The following is a 21,614-nucleotide window of genomic DNA, read 5'->3' on the forward strand; positions in this document are numbered from 1 at the left end:
TAAGTATCACAGTCCCCCCTAGAGACCAGGAGAAAAGGAGTAAGTTACTCTATTTTCCCCAAACCACCCAAAAGTAAGAAAATGAAGAAAATGCAAAACCCAGACAAGACTGCAAGAAACCAGCGGTGGATTTCTGAAGAGGAAGACCTATGGAAGAAAGGGACCAAGTCCAGAAGTCACTGAAGGGTCCAGGAGAAGTAGGAGCTACTACCCACCCAGCTGTGGCTGCAGGCACTGGTCGACAGTGATGTGAAGAAGGTCAGCACTGCAGCCCTGGAGTCGGTGAAGAGTTCCTGAGGGATGCAGATGAGCTCCCATGCTGGAGGAAGAATTGCAGTCTGGTGTTGGTGCAGATGCTCCCAGAGGTCCCTGCTAATCTTGGATTCAAGATGGCAGAACCCAGGGACCCTCTAGAGGAGCTCTGAGCACCACCCCTGGGGAGGTGATGTACAGGGGAGTGGTCACTCCCCTTTCCATTGTCAAGTTTTGCGCCAGAGCAGGGAGTGGAGGGCCCTGAACTGGTGTAGACTGTTTTATGCATGAAGGGCAACAAATGTGCCCTTCAAAGCATACCAGTGGCCTGGGGAGGCTACTCCTCCCAAGCCATGTAACACCTATTTCTAAAGGGAGAGGGTGTTACCCCCCCCAAAGGAAATCCTTTGTTCTGCCTTCCTGGGCTTGAGGTATTCAAGCAGCAGGAGGGCAGAAACCTGTCTGATAGGTGGCAGCTACTTGGGCTCCCTGGAAAACCGTTGAAGGCTGGTAGGAGCAATGCTGGGGGTCCTGTAAGGATCCCCCAGAGTGCATGGAATGATACTTCCAATACTTACAACAGTATTGGGGTATGATTCCAACATGTTTGATACCAAACATGCCTATGTTCGGAAGTACCATTATGTACCTGGACATAGGTAGTGACCCATGTCCAATACATGCATAAAATGGCGTCCCTGCACTCACGAAATCCATGAAAATTACACTGGAGTTCATGGGGGCACTTCTGCTAGTGTAGGGGTGCCCTCATACAAAGGTACTTGAACTCTGCCCTCTGGGCTAGGAGGACCTGCCATAGGGGTGACATAGTTGTCTGGTGCAGTGACCCACGGTGAAAAGGGGTGCATGCACCCTTTCACGCAGGCTGCAATGGCAGGCCTGCAAAACACTTTGCATGGGCTACTCATGGGTGGCATAATACATGCTGCAGCCCATGGGGATCTCCTGGTATCCCAATGCCCAGAGTACCTGTGTACCATATACTAGGAATTACATGGGGGCACCAGTATGCCAAATGTGGGGTAAACATGGTACAAGTTACCAAGTTAGAAGGGAGAGAGCATAATCACTGGGGTCCTGTTATCAGGATCCCAGTGAACACAGTCAAACACACTGACAACAGGCAGAAAATGGGGTAACCATGCCAAGAAAGAGGGTACTTTCCTACACAGCCCCTCAAACGAAGGACAAGAAGGCTAACCTTGCCCAGATGAGTCTTCATTGTCTAAGTGGAAATATCTGTAGAGTCCATCTGCATTGGAGTGGTTACTCCCAGGTCTATGTTCCACTGTATAATCCATTCCCTATAGGATATGGACCACCTTAACAGTTTGGGATTTTCACCTTTTATCTGTTTGAGCCAAAGAAGGGGCTTGTGGTCTGTCTGAAATATGATGTGAGTGCCTAACAGGTATGACCTCAGCTTCTTCAATGCCCAGACCACAGAAAAAGGCCTCCCTTTCTATGGCTGACCAACGCCTTTCCTAGGGGTCATCCTTCTGCTTATAAAAGCCACAGGTTGGTTCTGGCCCTCAGTGTTAAGTTGAGATAGAACTGCCCCACCCCTACCTCAAAAGCATCTGTTTGTATTATGAACTTCTTGGAGTAGTCAGGGCTTTTTAACACAGGTGCAGAGCACATGGCCAGTTCGAGGTCTTCAAAAGCTTTTTGACAGCTAGCTGTCCACAAAACCTTTTTAGGCATTCTCTTTGAGGTGAGATAATTAACAATGGAGCCATGGTTCTTAATGAACCTACTGTAGTGCCCAGTGACGCCTAAGAAGACTCTCACTTGGGTCTGTGTAGTGGGGGAGTCCAATTTAAAATAGTGTAGATCCTCCTCTGTCCTGTAGTGGTTGAATCTGGCCTCCACCTACCAGGTGGCTCAGATATGCAGCCTTCCCCTGCCCTACCTGGCACTTAGAGGCCTTGATAGTGAGGCCTGCTTTTTGCAGAGACTCCAAAACATTTCAGAGGTGGACCAAGTGGTCTTCCCAGGTGGAGGTAAAGACAGCTATACCATCTAGATAAGCTTCCAATCATTGGAGGGCTGTATTCACCAGCCTCTGAAAAGTGGCAGGTGCTTTTTTTCTGACCAAGGGGCATCACTGTGAAGTGGTAGCGCCTTCCAATGGTTGAAAAATACATTTTTGGTTTAGCATCATCTGATAATTTGATCTGCCAGTAGGCTGCAGTCAAATCAAATGTGCTAAGATACATGGCAGATGCCAGTGTATGTATGAGCTCATCTGCCCTAGGGATAGAATGAGCATCTGTCTTTGTGACCTTGTTGAGCCCTCTGTAGTCAATACAGAATCTCATTTCTCTTTTTCCATTCTGAGAGTGAGGTTTTGGGACCAGCACCACTGGGCTAGCCCAGGAGCTATCAGACACTGCTCGTGAGGTACACAAAGCACCGTCCCGTCATGCACCGCAGCCCCGGTCCACCGACGCCAGCACCATCAACTCCAGTGTAGTCAACAGATGCCCGTCTGCACTGTGACCAGGGGGTGCTGCATGGAGACCGCCCCGCTGCCTTGGGCCTATCAACGACAGTGCTTCAGCAATGACGACACTGCCGGCACCATGACCTGGAGACACCGCATGGCGCACCACCCAGCTTCAGACCACACCGTTTGCGACTTGAAAAATGCTTCGTACATCTGGCCCTAAACGTGCTCAGACAGCGGAACTTTTGCAAAGGACATATGGTATTCACTACATGTTTTAGGCATGGCATATCTCTGTGTTTTACTACTATTGTTTTAACGGTAGTGCATTTCAATGTAAAAGCGCTCAGCCTATGGGACGTTTTAAAAGAACATACTTTCATTTTGTTTTAAACAGCGTGCCTCAGTCATGGCATATTCAACATTTGTTTCTTGAAGACTTGGATTTTGTTAACAGACGGGTTGTGACTCTATTACGATGTTTTCATTAAGGATGGCTGCATTCTTCAATGCGCTACAAGCCCAGAACAAGCAATAAACTAGCTGCAGATGGGGCTTATCAGATTGACGTTTAGGAATGATAACTTTAACATCTGAAAATCATTGTCTTATTGTGTTTTCCACTGTTTAATGTCACAAACACTTTTTCAGCTGGAGGCTATGTTGTTTTTCACCCTATAACATTTTTGGTTTCATTAGCTCAAATGTCCAAACCCAAAAACTATATTTACTTATTATGGAAGTGTAGTTTAAGAAGACGGCCCACAGTAGGATCAACCTATTTACATTATGCTTTTGACAGCGTAATTATTTTGATACAATTAAAGAGGTAAACATGGTGTTATTGCTCCTTTTTATGAAAATGGAAGCAACATTAAATTGCGCATTTCCAACTTTTGATGATTTCTTTTAGGTTTCAATCGTTGGTGAACTAAAAACGAATTCCAAGGAATGCTTCCCCGTGCTCTCTAAAGGTGGCATGTAATGTGAGGTTACTTAGCACTATATCCTGCAAGTAGACAGTGCAACACCACTTCAGCACCAGTCAGCGTTCTCAGCACCGATTCACAACAGCACCAGAGCATCACTCAGCAGCACCTGAGCACCACAACATCAGATCAGCACCACCTCAGCAACAGCACCACCTCTGCACCAGTGCAGCACCACCTCACTACTTCAGCATCAGCACAGCATCACTCAGCACCACCATAGCATCACTCAGCACCACCTCAGGACCAGTGCAGCATCTCCTCAGCATCACTCAACACCACCACAGCACCACCTCTGCATCAGCACTGCACCACCTCTGCATCAGCGCAGCACTACCTGCGCCGCACTATTTCAGCATCAGTGTAGCATCACCACCTCAGCATCAGCACAGCATCACTCAGCACCACCTCAGCATCAGCACAGCATCACTCAGCGCCACCATAGCTTCACTCAGCACCAGTGCAGCATTTTCTCAGCATCACTCAACACCACCACAGCACCACCTCAGCAACAGTGCAGCACCAACTCAGCACTGGTGCAGTATCACTTCAGCGCCTGTGCAGCATCACCTCAGCACCAGGGCACCACCATCTCGGCATCACTCAGCACCACCTCAGCATCACTCAGCACCACTTTCACACAAGCATACTACCACCTCAGCACCACCTCAGCATCAGCACAGCACCACCTCAGCACCAGCACAGCAACACCGCAGCATCAGCACCACAGAAACATCTAAGCATTAGCACAGCACCACCTCCTTATCAGTGCGTCACCACCGGTGCAGCACCACCTCAGCATCAGCGCAGCACCAGCTCAACATCAGCACAGCACCAACTCAGCATCACTCAGCACCACCTGAGCACCAGCAGAACAGCACCTGAGAACCACCAAAGCATCACTCAGCACCTCCTTAGCATCATTCAGCACCACATCAGTATCACTACACAAGCATACCACCACCTCAGTACCAGTGCAGCACCACCTCAGAACCAGTGCAGCACCACCACAGCACCACCTCTGCATCAGCACAGCCCCACTTCTCATCAGTACATCACCACCAGTGGAGCACCAGCGCAGCAGCACCTCAGCCTAGCACAGCACCACCTCAGCACCAGCGCACCACCTCAACATTAGCACAGCACCATCTCAGCATCAGCACATTACCACCTTCACATTAGTGCACCACCACAACCCCACCTCAGTGCAACCCCACCTCAGCAGGAATTCAGCACCAATGCAGCACCACTTCAGTATTAGTGCAGCACCACCACCTCAGCATCAGCGCATCACCTCAGCACAGCACCACCTCAACACCACTCCACACCATCACAGCACCAGCACAGCCCCGCTACAGCATCACCTCCGCATCAGTGCACCACCACCAGTGCATCACCAACTCATCACCAGCACAGCCCCGCCACAGTATCAGCACAGCACCACCTCAGCATCAGCACAGCACCAAGGCAGTATCACTCAGCCCCACCTGAGCACCACCTCCGCACAAGCACACCACCGTCTCAGCACCAGTGCAGAACCACCTCAGCATTAGCGGAGCACCATTTTAGCATCAGAACAGCACTGCATCAGCACAGCATGACCTGAGCACCACCACAGCACCATCACAGCATCAGCACAGCATAACTTCCTCATCAGTGCATTACCAACCCAGCACCAGCGCAACACCACTCTGCTCCAGCGCAGCATCACCTCAGCACTAGCACAACACCACCTTAACATCAGCACCATCTCAGTATCAGCACCACCTCCGCATCAGTGCACCCCCACCAGTACAGCCCCAACTCAGCACCAGCACAACTCCACCTTAGCAGCCATACAGCACTAACGCAGCACTACTTCAGCATTAGTGCAGCATCACCTCAGCACCGCACCAACTTGTAACCACCTGACCACCAGTGCATTACCACCATTAGCACATCTGTATAAATATAATGTATTCTTAGTTATATATAAGGTAACAAATATGCTTATAACACTTTTTATTATAACTTTTCAACATGCTGCACAGTAGCCACAGTGCTCTACAGCATAGCTTAAAGACATTGGGGGTTATTACAACTTTGGAGGAGGTGTTAATCCGTCCAAATGTGACGGATATACCACCAGCCGTATAACGAGTTCCATAGGATATAATGGACTCGTAATACGGCTGGTGGTATATCCGCCACTTTACCGTCACTTTTGGGACGGATTAACACCTCCTCCAAAGTTGTAATAACCCCCATTGACAAAGCCAATAACTCTAGCTAAACACTTATTACGTCCCAAAGGCGAGACCTATTGGCTATGTCAATGGTTGTTGATTAAGTGGCTTTGATGAGGCTGGACGCTTATAATAGGCTGTGCTTATTAATTTGATGGACAAATAGATCTGATAACCTGAATAACTGCCATGGCAAGGGTAAGGATTCGCTCTGAGCATGTTCAGAAGGCTAGACATGTGGGTACTGGCACTGTACTCCATTTTAGGTGCTACTTCCAGAACCAGCACTGATGGACTAAATCTCTCTACACAAAATGGGCACTGATAGCATTTCAGATTTCCGCCTGACAGCGGCTTCTTCCATGGCAGAGAACGTAACTTCACTAGGGAAACTTCGCCTCTATGGATGAGAACTCCAAATGCAGTGAAATGTCCTGCTTCCAGCTAAACGCAGGCTATTATGGGCAAGAGTATCTGTAGAGAATCAGTAGTAAACCAATCACCAGCGGCGTAACGAAACGTGAGGCTCCCCTCTGCAAAGTACATGGAGGGCCCCCTCCTCCAGACTCACTCAGGAACTTTCAGGCCAGAGTACTGTGCTGAGGGGGCCCTGTGGAGCTCACTCCCCCGCTCCCCCCACGCACCGCAGGGGCCTTTACTGCGCGACTGGCAATCACGGCTCTTCTACTTAGCTGTACAGAAGACATGGGGTGAACCTCACCTGCAGGTTTCTATCTATCAGTTTGTTGGTTTCAAAATCATCGTCGTCCTCTCCAAATGGGTTGATGATTTGCTCTGCAACCTGGTGTATAGAAAGAGGAGAAGCGTCAGTTAAGGTATCACAAAACAAAACTTATATTCAGTTGTTTTCCCCCCAACTAGCTTTAGAACTATATGATTTTTTTGGTATGACTGGGGATACGATCTGGATATTGTACCTCCCTATTGCCGGTGCATGTGGACTTTATGGGAAATTAAGGTCAAAGTCACAGTTTATTAGATAGATTGCAAATGTGATTTCATCAACAAAACATGGCAGCACATCGATAATAATACATTGCGGAATTTAAAATCTCACACGTACAAAGATTAAAAGGATTAAACATTGAAAGATTTTTCTTTAAAAAAATCCCACTAAGAATCAGAATAAATCATTTCAATACACAAAAGATTTTGAGGTTGATCTACCAGTTTTTTGTCTGATGAGCCATTCCCCATATAAAAACTTTGGTACCGGCCACCACAGTCATAGATGAGGAATCACTTTTGCACATCCTAAGTGTTTGAACTTGGGCCTATATTTATGCTTTTTGATGCAAAACTGTGCTAATGCATTTGAGCCAAAAATATTAGCGCCGGCTAAAGCCATTTTTTAGGGCCATCTTAACATCATATTTATGGAATGACGCAAGATGGTGCTTAGGAATGGCTAGCGCCTGGAAAAATGACGCTAACCGGTCAGGGTTGGTGTTAGGGGGAATGGTGCTAGTAGGTCAGAAATTATGTTAGACTGGTTAGTGGCAAAATATATGCCACTAACCAGCCTAGCATCTTTTCCTGGTTTCCTGACGCACAGGCAGCCAAATACATTACAGTGTCCTCTGGGCAAGGCATTAGACCCAGTGTCAGGCAGAGAGCCCCCGAAACCCCAGTTGCACACCTAAAAATAAAATACTTACCTTGGATGGGGTCTCCCATCCTGTGGTGTCCCTCTGATGTGGATGGGGTGTTGCCGGGGCTTGGGGTGGGCATCTGTGGGCCCATTCCATGGTGTTTGGCCATAAAAATGGGTCCACAGCTACCCTAATGCCTGGTCTGACTCAGGCGTTAAATAATGGCACCAAGCAGGCTTAGCGCCATTATTTGAGTCCACCTACTCCGTGCGCAGGCCTCTGCACCGCAGTATAGATATAGCGCTAGGGGGTTATAGTCATTTCTAGGACGGGAACGCCTACCTTGCATCTCATTGACACAAGGTGGGTTGGCGTAACTAGAAATGGTGCTAAGCCCAATATTTTGATGCTAGACGGGTCTAGCTTCAAAGTATAAATATGGCATTAGGTTTGCGCCATTTTAACGTAAAAATAACAAACTCTAAACCTGCACAAACAGAACATAAATATGGGCCTTGGTCTGTTAAGCTCAAAATTTGAGATAGGGGTGCAATCCACCTGGCTCTAGGTTTGGCATATTTGGGACAGAAGAAATAACAAGTGTTTCTCAGTTTCGAACAGCAGCATGCATGCATGGTACCGAGTAGGCCTAGGCTTAGCGGAGTCCCACAATTAAATATAAGTAGCAATTGGGAGAGTGCCATAACTGAACTGCAAGAACAATGTGTCTGCGCGCACAAGTTGAATAACATTTTTAAATTCCTCTACATTTGGCAAGGACTTATGTAATAAGAAGCATCTGGTGAGGTGACCTGTGTGGGCAGACAATTCCTTCTGTACAGCAACTCTCTCCCAAAAGACCCCTATCAGTGCCAGGGAAGGAATTCCCTGGCACTGATAGTGCCTACCTCCATGGTTTTCGTTGCGGTATGCTTACCACAAAAACCATGGCGGTAGGTGGGGTCATAATCCAGAGGGTGGGATTGTGACGGCCACCGGGCTGGAGACTGAAGTCTCCAGCCCAGCGACCGTTACCACCCTGGCGGACGGAGTGGTACATTGGCGGTTTGGCTTGAGCCAAACCGCCAATGTCATAATTGGGGAAAAGGTGCCGCCAGCCTGTTGGCAGTACCTTTGCCCAAATTACCGCTGACCGCCAGGGTCGTAATGAGGGCCTTAATGTTTTTTACGAGGATGCAATTTAATGAGATCAATGAGGCCTTTTCTGAAGAGACGTAGTTCTTCAGTACCTGAAAATGCGCACCCAGTAAAGTAGCGGTCTAAGGGGAGACAGTTCAGAGACAAAATTGAGGTTGAGATCCAGTGGTAATGGCACCAAGGTGTTCACTTCCCTGGACCAGCGAGGGCTCTAACACAGTTATTTTCCATGGATCCCAAGGACCCCAGGAAACAGTGTCCCCAAAGTTTGGCCCCATATATTGTCAGACCCAACAATGCAGCCTTTTTAGCAAGCCTAAAAATCGCCTCTGCTCTGTGGTTTAAGAGGTGCAAACATTTGGTGATCTGGAGGTTCCAGGAGCCAGACTCAGCCAAACGAATCTACAAATAATCAAATTCACTGACCCTTTCCAATAGTTCTGCCCAAACTTACAGCACTCTTCGCCCTTTTTGTTTTGTTTTGGGAGCATTTACTTCAAGACCATATTTAAGGCAGAACGAGTTCAATTTGTCCACAAGGTTTTGGAGTCTTGCCCTGGTTTTAACCAAAAGAAGGGTAATATCAGCAAAGAACAGAGCTGGAATTTTCTGACCTGCAAGAACTGACGCAATCAACCTGACATAATTATTTAGATAAAGGGGGAAAAAGTGGGAGCCAGGACACAGCCCTGGCACACTCCCTTGTCAATAAGAGTTGCCTGCATTGATTCTCCTTTTGTGCCACATCAAACCCTAGCAAAGATTCCCTTGTGGAGGCACATAATGATATTTAGCAACTTACAAGGCATCCCCAACCCACAAAAAACCTTCCATAACTTCTACCTGGGTGCCAGTTCAAAGGCAGCATGGAGATCGATGAAGGCTACAAAGCGTTGTTCCCCTACAATATGTACAGTCTTCCGCTAGCTTGATCAAAAGGAAGCGAAAGGCCTGGTTAATTGGGCTAGTCTTAGATCTGAATCTTGCCTGTAGGGTGGACAGGATATGGTTGTCATTCATCCTGTCCAGAAGTTTCTCTGAAACTTGTTTACAGAAGATTTTTTAGAGATTGTCCAAGATGCTAATTGACTGATAATTACAAGGGATACTTGGACATACCTTCTTACAAATAAGGACAATCTCTGCCCCTTCTCAGGTTTTGGGCATTGCTGCCCCTGCTGCAATTGCATTCGTAACAGTATTAATATAAGGCACCTACATGTTAGGATTATATTTGAAGAGATCTGCTGGGATCTTATCTAGCCAGGGAGCTTTCCCTTGCTTATATGAGGCTACTGCATGGGTGGTTTTTGCTAGGGTATAGACAAGGGGCGTAGGAGGCAGTTTAGGAATCATGTCTTCCTCCAAGGTGGAGGTGGCCAGATCAATTTAATGTGTACAGGAGTAGAGGTTTTCAAAGTGGTTGGTCCTCTCACAAGGCAAGATAGATGACTCATCTGGGTTCCTCAAGTTCCCACCACTTGTGCTTACTATTGTCCAAAATTTCCTCACGTTTTTTTTGAAAGCCAAATCTAACAGATCATTCCACTGGTTGCGCTCCCATGTGGCTTCGGCTTGCATTACTACACACTAATAGTATGCTCTGCATGCCCTTATCTCCTGGCTACCTCCTTTTTTGATTGTTCTAAGGAGATTCCTCTTTGCCATTCAACACAACTGTGTGAACCGCCCATTCACAGGTGCATCTGGCAGGGGCCTCAGGGATTCTTTAAGAAACAGATCTTTAAGCCTTTCAAATAATCTAGTGTGCTCAACTAAGATCACCTCTTTGTTCCCCCAGTTGCCACACATAATCTCCATGTGCGTGACAATGGTATGCACATATCTAAGAATGCCTGGGGGGAAGAACACTCCTCCCTTTTTAAGCTCCTGCAGTTGTTTGTGACCTCCAATTGTTGGTCATGCTGCTGAGAAGATGGAAATAGAAATTGAAAGATCAACTTCTTCATAGTTGGAACTAGGGGATTATGGTCGTTCTTTACCAGTACTTCCATGTCAACCTCCACAACTTGACATCTAAGATAATGTAGCCAATAAAACATGTGTAAGACCCTCTTTTGAAAGTGGGAGCCGGAATGTCATCAAAAGTCAAATGACCATTACAGGCTTTCAAACCGTGGGCTAGTGTAAGGTCTACCACTTGGAGGGCTGCTCTTGTACGGTTCCTCCTCACTGCGGAGTCTAGTTCTGGGATTCTCCATACAATATCTTCTTCGTAGCACAGCTTATGCGTGATACCATTGGGTTCATGAGAAAGGCTGAAATTGTCTGCCACAGTGACATAATGAGACACTAAATAGTGGACGAAAATCTCTTCCAACATGTGAACAATATATATAGATAGTAATTAACAGGAGGGGCTTAACCTTAGGGTAAGAAAGTATTATCCCTTAGATGTCCAGCGATCCTGTTTGGAGTTCTTCTACAGAGTAGGAAGGCGTGGTGCACACCCAGGCAAGTAGCACACCCGATGGATGCCCAGCTGCAGACCTAATTGCAGGAACAGCAAAGCTCTTGAAAACACACCTAAATACACACTCAGTCACCCAAGTTTCATAGAAAAGGCTGTGTGTGTAGTTGTCTACAAATTGGCCCCATACAGGGTCAGCAAGTTTTAACTCGATCCCAGCAATGTTTCAATGAACAATAGAGGCAGTATTTGGGTGCGTGCTGGCATGGAGTGCAAGCCCTAAGTGGAACCAAAAGCTGGTGAACAGCAATTGAGGTTTCACCCCTATCCTCAGCACACCACTGGGCAAGGGAGGAAGATGATAGCATGTGAATAGTCTTAGATTTGGAAACACAATCAGGCACAACCTCAGGTCGAGGACTGGGCAAATGTGGGGGAAAACTTGGAGGTGCCAATCTTGAAGATCCCAAAGTTCAAACTGGAGTGCCATCACTCTGGGCCAGAAAGGGCTCACCATCTACAGATTTATTGGCTGCATACAGTCAATCAACCCCAGTAAGGGTAGAATTAGAAGGGGCCAGGCAAGGGGTAATTTTAGTGCTTTTGGGACCCTGGGGTCTCGATAAGTGAATCAAGGGGGCAGGTCTTGAGCGGAGATGGCGATAGACATAACCCGCGTGAGGAGAGAAATACGATGACATACACCACTGAAGTTAATAATCATACAATTGTTAAACAAACTTTTTGCCAATGGACCAATCCATCTCACCCTTTGAACCATCACGATGTCAGGTGCATCTGAGTGAAGAAAATTGGTGTTGTACAACCAGTGAAGAACCTTATTTTTAAGATGGGAAAATGACTTGTCATGATTGGGTGGCAAACAGGGTACATTAGATAATACCACCACATAGGGACAAGCCTCAGGGGGAAGGTTAATTGAGATGGAATTTGGGGGCACATGTACGTTCCATCCGCAAACGGCCTGATTCGCAGAATCAGACCGTTTGGGACAGGAACAAATCATTTTGGTATGTACAGACCCTATTTTGCGATTTGGTAATCTATTTATCGAATCGCAAAATAGGTTTGCGAGTCGCAATTAGGAGGAGTCGCAGAGCGATGTAGCATTGTTTTGTGACCGTGAATGCAGTCACAAAACAATCGCAGTTAGCATTTAAAAGCAGTCATAGACCTGGTGGTCTGCTGTCTCCAGCAGGCCACCATCCCTGGAGGGCGGTCATTCCCAATAGGGTCGCAAATTGCAACCTACCTCATAAATATTCATAACGTAGGTCATTTGCGACCCCATTGCAAATAGCAAACGGTGTAAATTACACTGTTGTACATAAGGTTTTACGGCTCGCAATTTGCAACTCACAAACAAGTCGCAAATCGCAAGTCACAAAACTCGGGGACGTACACCTGGCCCTTGGTTCATTAGTTGATCCACCCAAATAGCTTTTTGCCAATGGACCAACCCATATCACCCCCTCGAACCATCAGGATATCATGTGCATCTGAATGAGAAAACCCACCATATAGGGACAAGCCTCGGGGGAAGGTTAATTGAGATGGAATTTGGTTCATTAGTGGGTTAGGGCCTACTAACCCCCTACCCCAACAGCCCCCTCCCTGTCGCCACCCCTGGGCCCACCTTAAGGGACTTGTTAGATTCCCAAGCATTTCTAGTTGCCCATAGCAGAATGGAAAATGCCCCCCCCCCCAAATCTGTGCACTATTTTGTATTGAATCAGTATTGCCCTCCTTGGTTGTAGAAGAGTTGGTGGAAGTACTTTCTGCAGGGGCGCAGGTGGAAGGTTTAAAACAAAAAAAAAAAACTTTCTTTTTCAAAGTTATATCAAACAAGCATACAGCAGTAGTTGAAATATAAGATATACAGCATTGCAGGAATATTACAGGAAAGAACATTAAGAACCAATCACCTCTTTTAAGATTTCTGAGAACCCAACCAGAAGTCAAACTCCCTCTACACATAGGCACATCAAGGGGCATATTTATACTCCGTTTGCGCCGAATGTGCGTCAAAAATTTTGACGCACTTTCAGCGCAAACGTTGCCCCATATTTAAACCCTGACGCCCGACCCGGCGCACCAGGAAAATGGCGCTATGTGCGCCAGTTTTTGGAAGCGGCACCCCTCCCTGCGTTAATGACATGCAGGGTAGGCGTTCCCGTCCAAAAACAGACGCACATAGCGGTGCGTGGTATTTATGCTCCAGGGCAAAAATCACTCCCGCGCGGCAGGTGGCGAAAAAAAATGGCGCAAAGCACGAATATCGTGAAATTTTAACGCCTGGGTCAGGGCAGGCGTTAAAATGGGGCAAACACACCTGTACTTAATCAGAACACACAGAACAAACAACAGAGCAGCAGAGCAGCAGAGCAGCAACAGGGAGACATGGAGGTGCTTTTTCTTCAACGTGCACGTAGACGCAGAGCCTTGCAGCAACAACAGCAGCCACAACAACAACAGCAGGGACCCCAAAGACAGCACAGAAGGCAGGAGAGGATATTCCGCCCACGAACAACCCTGCATGGCCTCAGGGAACGAGACATCATCCAGAGGTACCGGTTGAACTGGCAGGCCATTCAGCAGCTGCTGACAAATATTGAACCGCAATTGGCCCCCACTTTAGTGACTCCACACACTATCCCAACCGAAACAAAGCTGCTTGCCGTACTTCACCTGCTGGCAAGTGGCTCGTTTCAGACAACTGGTGCCCTGGTTGGTGGAATCTCACAACCATCTTTCTCCGCATTCCTGCCTAAAGTACTGGATGCCATCATTGGACTGACACCCCGCCACATCTGCTTCCCTAACACAGTGCAGAAGCAGCAGGAAACAAAGCAGGGGTTCTACGCCATCAGTGGCTTTCCGCACGTCCTTGGTGCAATCGACTGCACACACGTACGCCTTGTGCCACCTGCTGCGAGTGAACACCTCTACCGCAACAGGAAGCACACACATTCCATCAACGTGCAGGCCATAGTCGATCACCAAGGACTGATCAGCAACATTGTGGCTAAATATCCTGGGAGTGTACATGACGCATTCATCTTCCGTCACTCTACCATCAACCAACACTTGCAGGATGGACGGTATGGCAATGGACTACTTGTTGGTAAGGACAAAAATCTACTCATATACTCACTGCACAGAAACCCTCTAGGATAAACAACCCATACACCACAATAGCAACACCTAGACAGGAACACACTGAGGTACTCACATCACTAGCCATGTGTCACAAGTCACCATTGAACCTCTCACACATTTGAATTTACTCCACAGCTTAGTGTGAAGACATTCATGACTGTGGTTGCCTAAATGTCACCTTGCAAATTGGAAGGCTCACAATAACCTGTACACTAATACAATGCATAACTTTTAAGGGATGGGATGGCCTGGCTATGTTCATATGAACGTTTCTAATACCCGTTCATGTTTCAACTCTGCATGGAACTATCATCACACCCCCAGTGAGGACACACGGACACCTGTGACACAAGTCACAATGCAAGGGAGGGCACACTGTACTTGAGAAACCAATACATCCTGCTGACAAACAGTTAGACAACAAACACTTGCTCAGCCAAGGAAAAAAAACAATGCCAAAGTTTCCACCAACAACCATAGGTTGTCACATTAGTACACAAAATAGTCACAGACAACACAACACAACTACTGCCATCAAAGATACGTACAACAGTGCCTCCTACATCTAATTGATACCATTCTGTGTTTCTCTTTCAGCTGATCAGGGGTATGGCATCCAGCCTTGGCTAATGACACCATATGGGAAGCCAAATACTGCTGCTGAGCGGGCATACAATGACGCCCACAAGAGGACACGCTGCATTGTGGAGAGAACCTTTGGGATCCTAAAGTCAAGGTTCCGCTGCCTTGACATCACTGGCGGAAGCCTACTATACTCCCCAGAGATGGTCTGCAAAATCATACTCACTTGTGCCATCTTACACAATATTTGTGTACAAAGGAACATTCCCCTCCTTGAACCGGACCCAGACATGCCTGAGGATGATGATGAGGAGGATGCTGGCCTGCAACAGGAGGGGGAATAACCTAACACCGCAGCAGGAGTGCGTAGGCGCCAACAGCTTGTGAACAATTTTTTTACTTAAGTTATTATAATCACTTGTATTCCACACTTGAAAATAAACACAGATAACAAACACCACATCATGCTTTGACCTATTCATTTCTGACCACCTTTAGTTTGAAATAGCTGAAGATGAATGTTGTCTCATTGATCAAGAATGCCATTAAAATTCATCACACCAAAAATAAACATCACAACTGTATGCACAGAGGGTAGGATGTGACATGTTACATTACCATACACAGAGCCCAACAAGAGTACAAATGTGACAATTACACATGCCGGATCCAAACAACTGAAACAGTCTCTCACGTGAACATGTCATCAATGGCTTCTCGCAAGTGTATGATGTGAGCAATACACAATTGCAACAACATCAGCTGCCACTAACTCAGGAGGAGACCTTGAAGTTACAGTGACAACATACACACAGACAGGTCATACTGGATCCACATTCCCACACACATGTACACATATGTCATACAACCAACCTAATATTTGAAAGTAGACCATCCCAGTTGTGTCCCAGTTTGAACCTAGCAGGAAGATTGTAACATGACACTAAACCAGTTTATGCAGAAAGGGACACACACAAGCAAAACAATCTTCGCATTATCACATCGTGAACGCTGAGAGTCTTGCAAACTTAGGGGGTCATTCTGACCCTGGCGGTAATTACCGCCATGGCGGAGGTCGGCGGTAGCACCGCCAACAGGCTAGCAGTGCACCGATGGGCATTCTGACCGCGGCGGTTCAGCCGCGGCCAGAAACGGGAAGTCGGCGGTGTACCGCCGACTTCCCGCTGCCCTTGAGAATCCGCCATGGCGGCGGAGCGCGCTCCGCCGCCATGGGGATTCTGACACCCCCTACCGCCATCCTGTTCCTGGCGGGTCTCCCGCCAGGAACAGGATGGCGGTAGGGGGTGCCACGGGGCCCCTGGGGGCCCCTGCAGTGCCAATGGCATGGGCACTGCACTGCACTGCAGGGGCCCCCGTAAGAGGGCCCCACAAAGAATTTCAGTGTCTGCTTTGCAGACACTGAAATTTGCGACGGGTGCAACTGCACCCGTCACACCTTCCCACTCCGCCGGCTCCATTCTGAGCCGGCGTCCTCGTGGGAAGGGTGTTTCCCGCTGGGCTGGCGGGCGGACTTTTGGCGGTCGCCCGCCAGCCCAGTGGGAAAGCCAGAATGACCGCCGCGGTCTTCCGGCGGGAACCGCTTTGCGGGCGGCGACCGCCGACCGCCGCGGTCAGAAGGACCCCCTTAGTCATATGAAAATGGTATGCAACTTAGCTCCAAATCATCATTACTGCAAACGTCAAATGGGCTAATGAGATGAATGAATGGTCAACAGTCATTCATACCATATGGCCTTACATTCGCCCGCTGCTGCAGGTTTGCCAGGATATGATAAAAATACTCCATGGATACAGTAGCTATTCTGGATGGTCAAATCCTAGGGTGCTGGGGGCCTAACTCCACCTCTACCACCCCCAAAACAAAGAATCATGTACTTGTGAACTAAACACATGCATAAGGCACATGTGTGGCCTCCATGTCACAAGTCCTACACAAATATGAAACACAGAATCATAATGGGACATGGTCAGCCCCATAAAAACTGAAAGTGGCTCTCCCACTCCCTGTTAGGACTACAGATAAAAGCATCCCCATCATAAAGGTGGGGACATTTTGGAGACGGAATACATAATGGTATCAAAAACATCATTTCAAAATAGCCATCAGCAATTACACCAAATATGTTGTCAAATATGGTCAATACATTAGTTAACGTATCCCAAACATCACAGTGTGAAGGCCGTCTATACATAAAAGTACGGACATTTGTCATATACAAACACAAATGTGTCTCACATCGCACCGTTTGACCATGACAAATCACCTTTCCAAAGCTAAACACATGAAGACATTTGGATAAATTTGCTCCATATTCTACGCATACAGCATGGCCGTCATAATTTGTTCACGTACATGAGTGCACACAATGCAGAGTCAGATACAAATGTATCCAAAAGTGTCTTGATATTTCCCCTTCAAATTATTATTTACATCCACAATATTTTTGACTCTGCATCATGTGCACTACTGTACGTGTAAAAAAAACCACGCCCATGATGTATGCGTGGTGAAATTGACGCTACATGCACAATATGTTGGTCATTTCATGTACAGTATTAATTATTAATATTCATATCATATTTTTTCACTCCGCATCATGTGCACCACTGTACGTGTAAAATAAACGACGCCCATGATGTATGCGTGGTGAAATTGACGCTACATGCACAATATGTTGGTCATTTCATGTACAGTATTAATTATTAATATTCATATCATATTTTTTCACTCCGCATCATGTGCACCACTGTACGTGTAAAATAAACGACGCCCATGATGTATGCGTGGTGAAATTGACGCTACATGCACAATATATTGGTCATTTCATGTACAGTATTAATTATTAATATTCATATCATATTTTTTCACTCCGCATCATGTGCACCACTGTACGTGTAAAATAGACGACGCCCATGATGTATGCGTGGTGAAATTGACGCTACATGCACAATATGTTGGTCATTTCATGTACAGTATTAATTATTAATATTCATATCATATTTTTTCACTCCGCATCATGTGCACCACTGTACGTGTAAAATAAACGACGCCCATGATGTATGCGTGGTGAAATTGACGCTACATGCACAATATGTTGGTCATTTCATGTACAGTATTAATTATTAATATTCATATCATATTTTTTCACTCCGCATCATGTGCACCACTGTACGTGTAAAATAAACGTCGCCCATGATGTATGCGTGGTGAAATTGACGCTACATGCACAATATGTTGGTCATTTCATGTACAGTATTAATTATTAATATTCATATCATATTTTTTCACTCCGCATCATGTGCACCACTGTACGTGTAAAATAAACGACGCCCATGATGTATGCGTGGTGAAATTGACGCTACATGCACAATATATTGGTCATTTCATGTACAGTATTAATTATTAATATTCATATGTTTTCACTCCGCATCATGTGCACTGTAATGCGTCATAAAAAATTGACGCACAACTGTGTATGCGTGAAAATATGACGCATAACGGGAAAATAAAAACGGCGGCCATTTTATGCAGGAAGTGATGTAATAGGATATCCTGTTTACAAAATCTGTACTGGGAGGTAACTTTCACTTTCACTTTGCAGTCTCAGATTTCTCTAGACTGTGTGGTTGTGTGAAAGGTGTTGTCCTGTGTTTTACTGCTCTAGTGTCCTGTGTGCCTTGTATTTTGTCTTAGTGTCAATCTATTATTGTTGTATCACATTGTCTCAGTCTGTTTAGTGTTATTTTGTCTATACCTGTGATAGTTTGTATTGTCTGTGGGAGTCTGTTGTGGGTAGCATAGTTTGGGGGGTTAGTTGGGCTATTTTTCTACTTCTCCTTTTTCTGTCACACCTCTACCTTTCCCCATTTCCCCCTTTATATTTTATATTTTGTTGGTACATTCTTATCCCTCTCAATATGTCAGGTAGGCCTCGCCTGTCCAGGATGGGGGAAGACGAATTGGGGGGGTTCATATGGCACGTAAGCCATCTCCTCCCACTAATGCTGGAAGCTGGGGGCCGTGTGATACAGGGGTATCACACGGAGGCCAGGAAAATCCGGTGGGAGAAGGTGCGCCATCACCTGGTCCGGGTCTATGGGAGTCTCAGGAATGTACACCAACTCAAGCACCGCTGGGCAGATCTGATCACCAGGGAACAGGACCTGCTGGACCACCTGGGACTCCAGATTGGTGGCCATGTTGGTGAGTAAAAAACAATTACATGGGAATGACAGAAATCGGTGTGTGAACATGTGATGATTGTTAGCGAATCTGCAAAATAAGTAGCTGAGTGTGTGTAATGCCAGGGAAACCTATGCCCATGGTTATACACATTAATCCCCATTCTTGCAACACATGTACACGCAATGACAGCTTTATAAATTCAACATCTATTTGTATTATGCTAAGTCGCCCCCTCTCTGCGTCCCAAAAAGTTTCAAATGCTGCGCTACAAAGGTATACATATGTGTCCTAATGTGTATTTGTAGCAGAATGTGTATGAAGACCTATGCTACCAGTCCGATGGATCATTTTTGCAACACATACCAGATGCCTGTAGCTGCATGTAATGTAGTGTTGCCTTTGTGTCAGAAAAGCAACACGTGAACGGCTCCATTTGTACTCCACTGGTCATAATGGCCAGTGAGTACGTCATGTAGAAACAACATACCTACAGATGCAGACGCCATAGCTAGACAGAAAATTGGAAACACATGATGATGCTATACATGTGTGTTGCCGTCACGTCACATGAAGTTAGTCATGTTGTTCACACATATGTCACATGTGTGTCTGGTTGCTGTCTGTTGACCCTGTCCAAATAGCCTGTTTTATTGTGAGTGGTCATGCAGTCCTCATGGAACCAGTTTTGGAATGTCTCTCGGGGATGCACATGCTGAGATGTATGGATAACATTATTGTTGGGGCATACTAATGGAGGATTAACTTGGACGACACCTGACTGTCCTGACCACTGCATGAGTGTAGTAGGGTGTGACACTGGAGCAGGAGACTCATCCAATGTTAATGTTGAATACAAAGTGATCCATGCAGGATGAGCATGTGTGAAAGTCTATCATTACCATGTCATTTTCACACAGTGTCATTGTAACAGAAATATTTTGTCCGTTCACCCAGTCTGAGTATAATCTTTGTTTCATGCTTTACAGGTGGACCAGCCCCGTACACCGTGGGAGAGGTGGCCCATTTTGACGACCCCGATACCTACAGTGAGTGTCGCCTGAGTGCTATTTACATTGTTTAGTAATGACGCATGATGGATTACTGTGTGTTCAAGAGAATTCATGATTTGATGTGCTGGCCGTTCATTGGCTTTGTTCTTTTAGTGTGATATCAAATTAGAATTATGTTTCTGCAAAGCAATACGTAGTCATCTCTCAGATTGAGGGGCTGTAGCCCATTCAATTATGGCGGCAATTGGGAATGGTATGACTCATTTCGAATAGACTGGTCAATGTTAGATTTGGTCAGGGACTTGCCATGAACTGAGTCTGCATATCAGACTGACAGTCTCCCAGATAGCTTAGGCACATGGCATTGATGACAAGTGCTTCTTCCTAGTTGAGGGTGGACTGTGTACACTGTAGGTTGGATCTTCCATGGGCATGTACTTCCACAAGGTGAACTCGAAGTGTGTGTGACTTGAGTGCAATGGCCTAGGTGTTCAGTTGAATCATGTGAATGGGTGTACTACCTCCCCTGTGTGTGTTGTTAAACATGCCTCACTAATAGTATGTTATGTTGGGCTAAGTCATAACATTTTGACATGTGTGGACCTGGGATGTGACAAGGTTGGGCTGACTACAACGTGTTGCTAGCCCTTCATAGGTGTTGTGTGTGAAGGCACATAATTGTTGCACTTTCTGTACACTCCTGGGTGTGCATTGAACATGGGATTGTTGGTTGTTCTTCCCACACCACCCACAAAGACTGGGATGTTACTGTGAAACAGGGTACCTAGGACTGTAGCAACCAGTATGTTACACGTACTTAACACCTTTTGTGACTTGAGTTAGTACCTTGGTCCAGAGTGAGAAAAATGTCTACACGTTGCAAATGGCATAAATATCTGTGTGGGATTTGCAAACGTCTGTTTCCTAATCCAAAATGTCTTTGGTGGTCATGTACATATGAGTAAAATGCTTTTCAAAATTGATATAATGAAGGGTTTTACTAGACCTACTTGCAAATCACAGTGGTAGGCAATCCCATTTGCAACCAAGTACGTGGTTGCAAAGTGAGTAGCTGTTATCATCCACTTGAAGTGGATGGTAACCACCTTGCTGACTGGAAGGGGTCCTCATTGTAAAGCTTCAGCCTTTGTGAGTGGACTAAAAGAATCCTGCGCAAAAAAGCCAGTGGTCTAAGGGACCAATAATTACCGAGAACATTTTCAAGTACAATTGTTGTGATTTAAAAATTATTGCAGCTCATTTTTCTTTCCAGGAAACGGCCTACACTTGGGGAGAAATAACTTGCTTAATTTAAAAACAGTCACGTCTATGGAGTTCTGCTGGTCCCAGCAGGCCACCATCCCCGTGAGTGCCCATGTTGCTAAGGTGGGGCAACTTGGAACCCACATCATTGATGTTCATGAGGTGGGTTTTATGGACCCCATAGCGACTCGCAGACGGTGTCAGAGACACCGTTCTGCTTTGCAATTTGCTAGT

At 46.3% G+C, this 21,614-nt stretch overlaps 1 protein-coding gene across 1 annotated transcript in view; it reads right to left on the bottom strand.

The window, feature by feature from the left end:
• Positions 1–21,614, bottom strand: part of BEST4 (bestrophin 4) — a 171,898-nt gene that overhangs the window by 34,999 nt on the left and 115,285 nt on the right. The window contains exon 8 of the mRNA XM_069232809.1: positions 6,658–6,738. Within this exon, the coding sequence (XP_069088910.1) occupies positions 6,658–6,738 (81 nt within the window). The remainder of the gene's footprint in view (positions 1–6,657; positions 6,739–21,614) is intronic.

Source organism: Pleurodeles waltl, chromosome 4_2 (assembly GCF_031143425.1).
Source record: "Pleurodeles waltl isolate 20211129_DDA chromosome 4_2, aPleWal1.hap1.20221129, whole genome shotgun sequence".
Lineage (NCBI taxonomy): Eukaryota > Metazoa > Chordata > Amphibia > Caudata > Salamandridae > Pleurodeles > Pleurodeles waltl.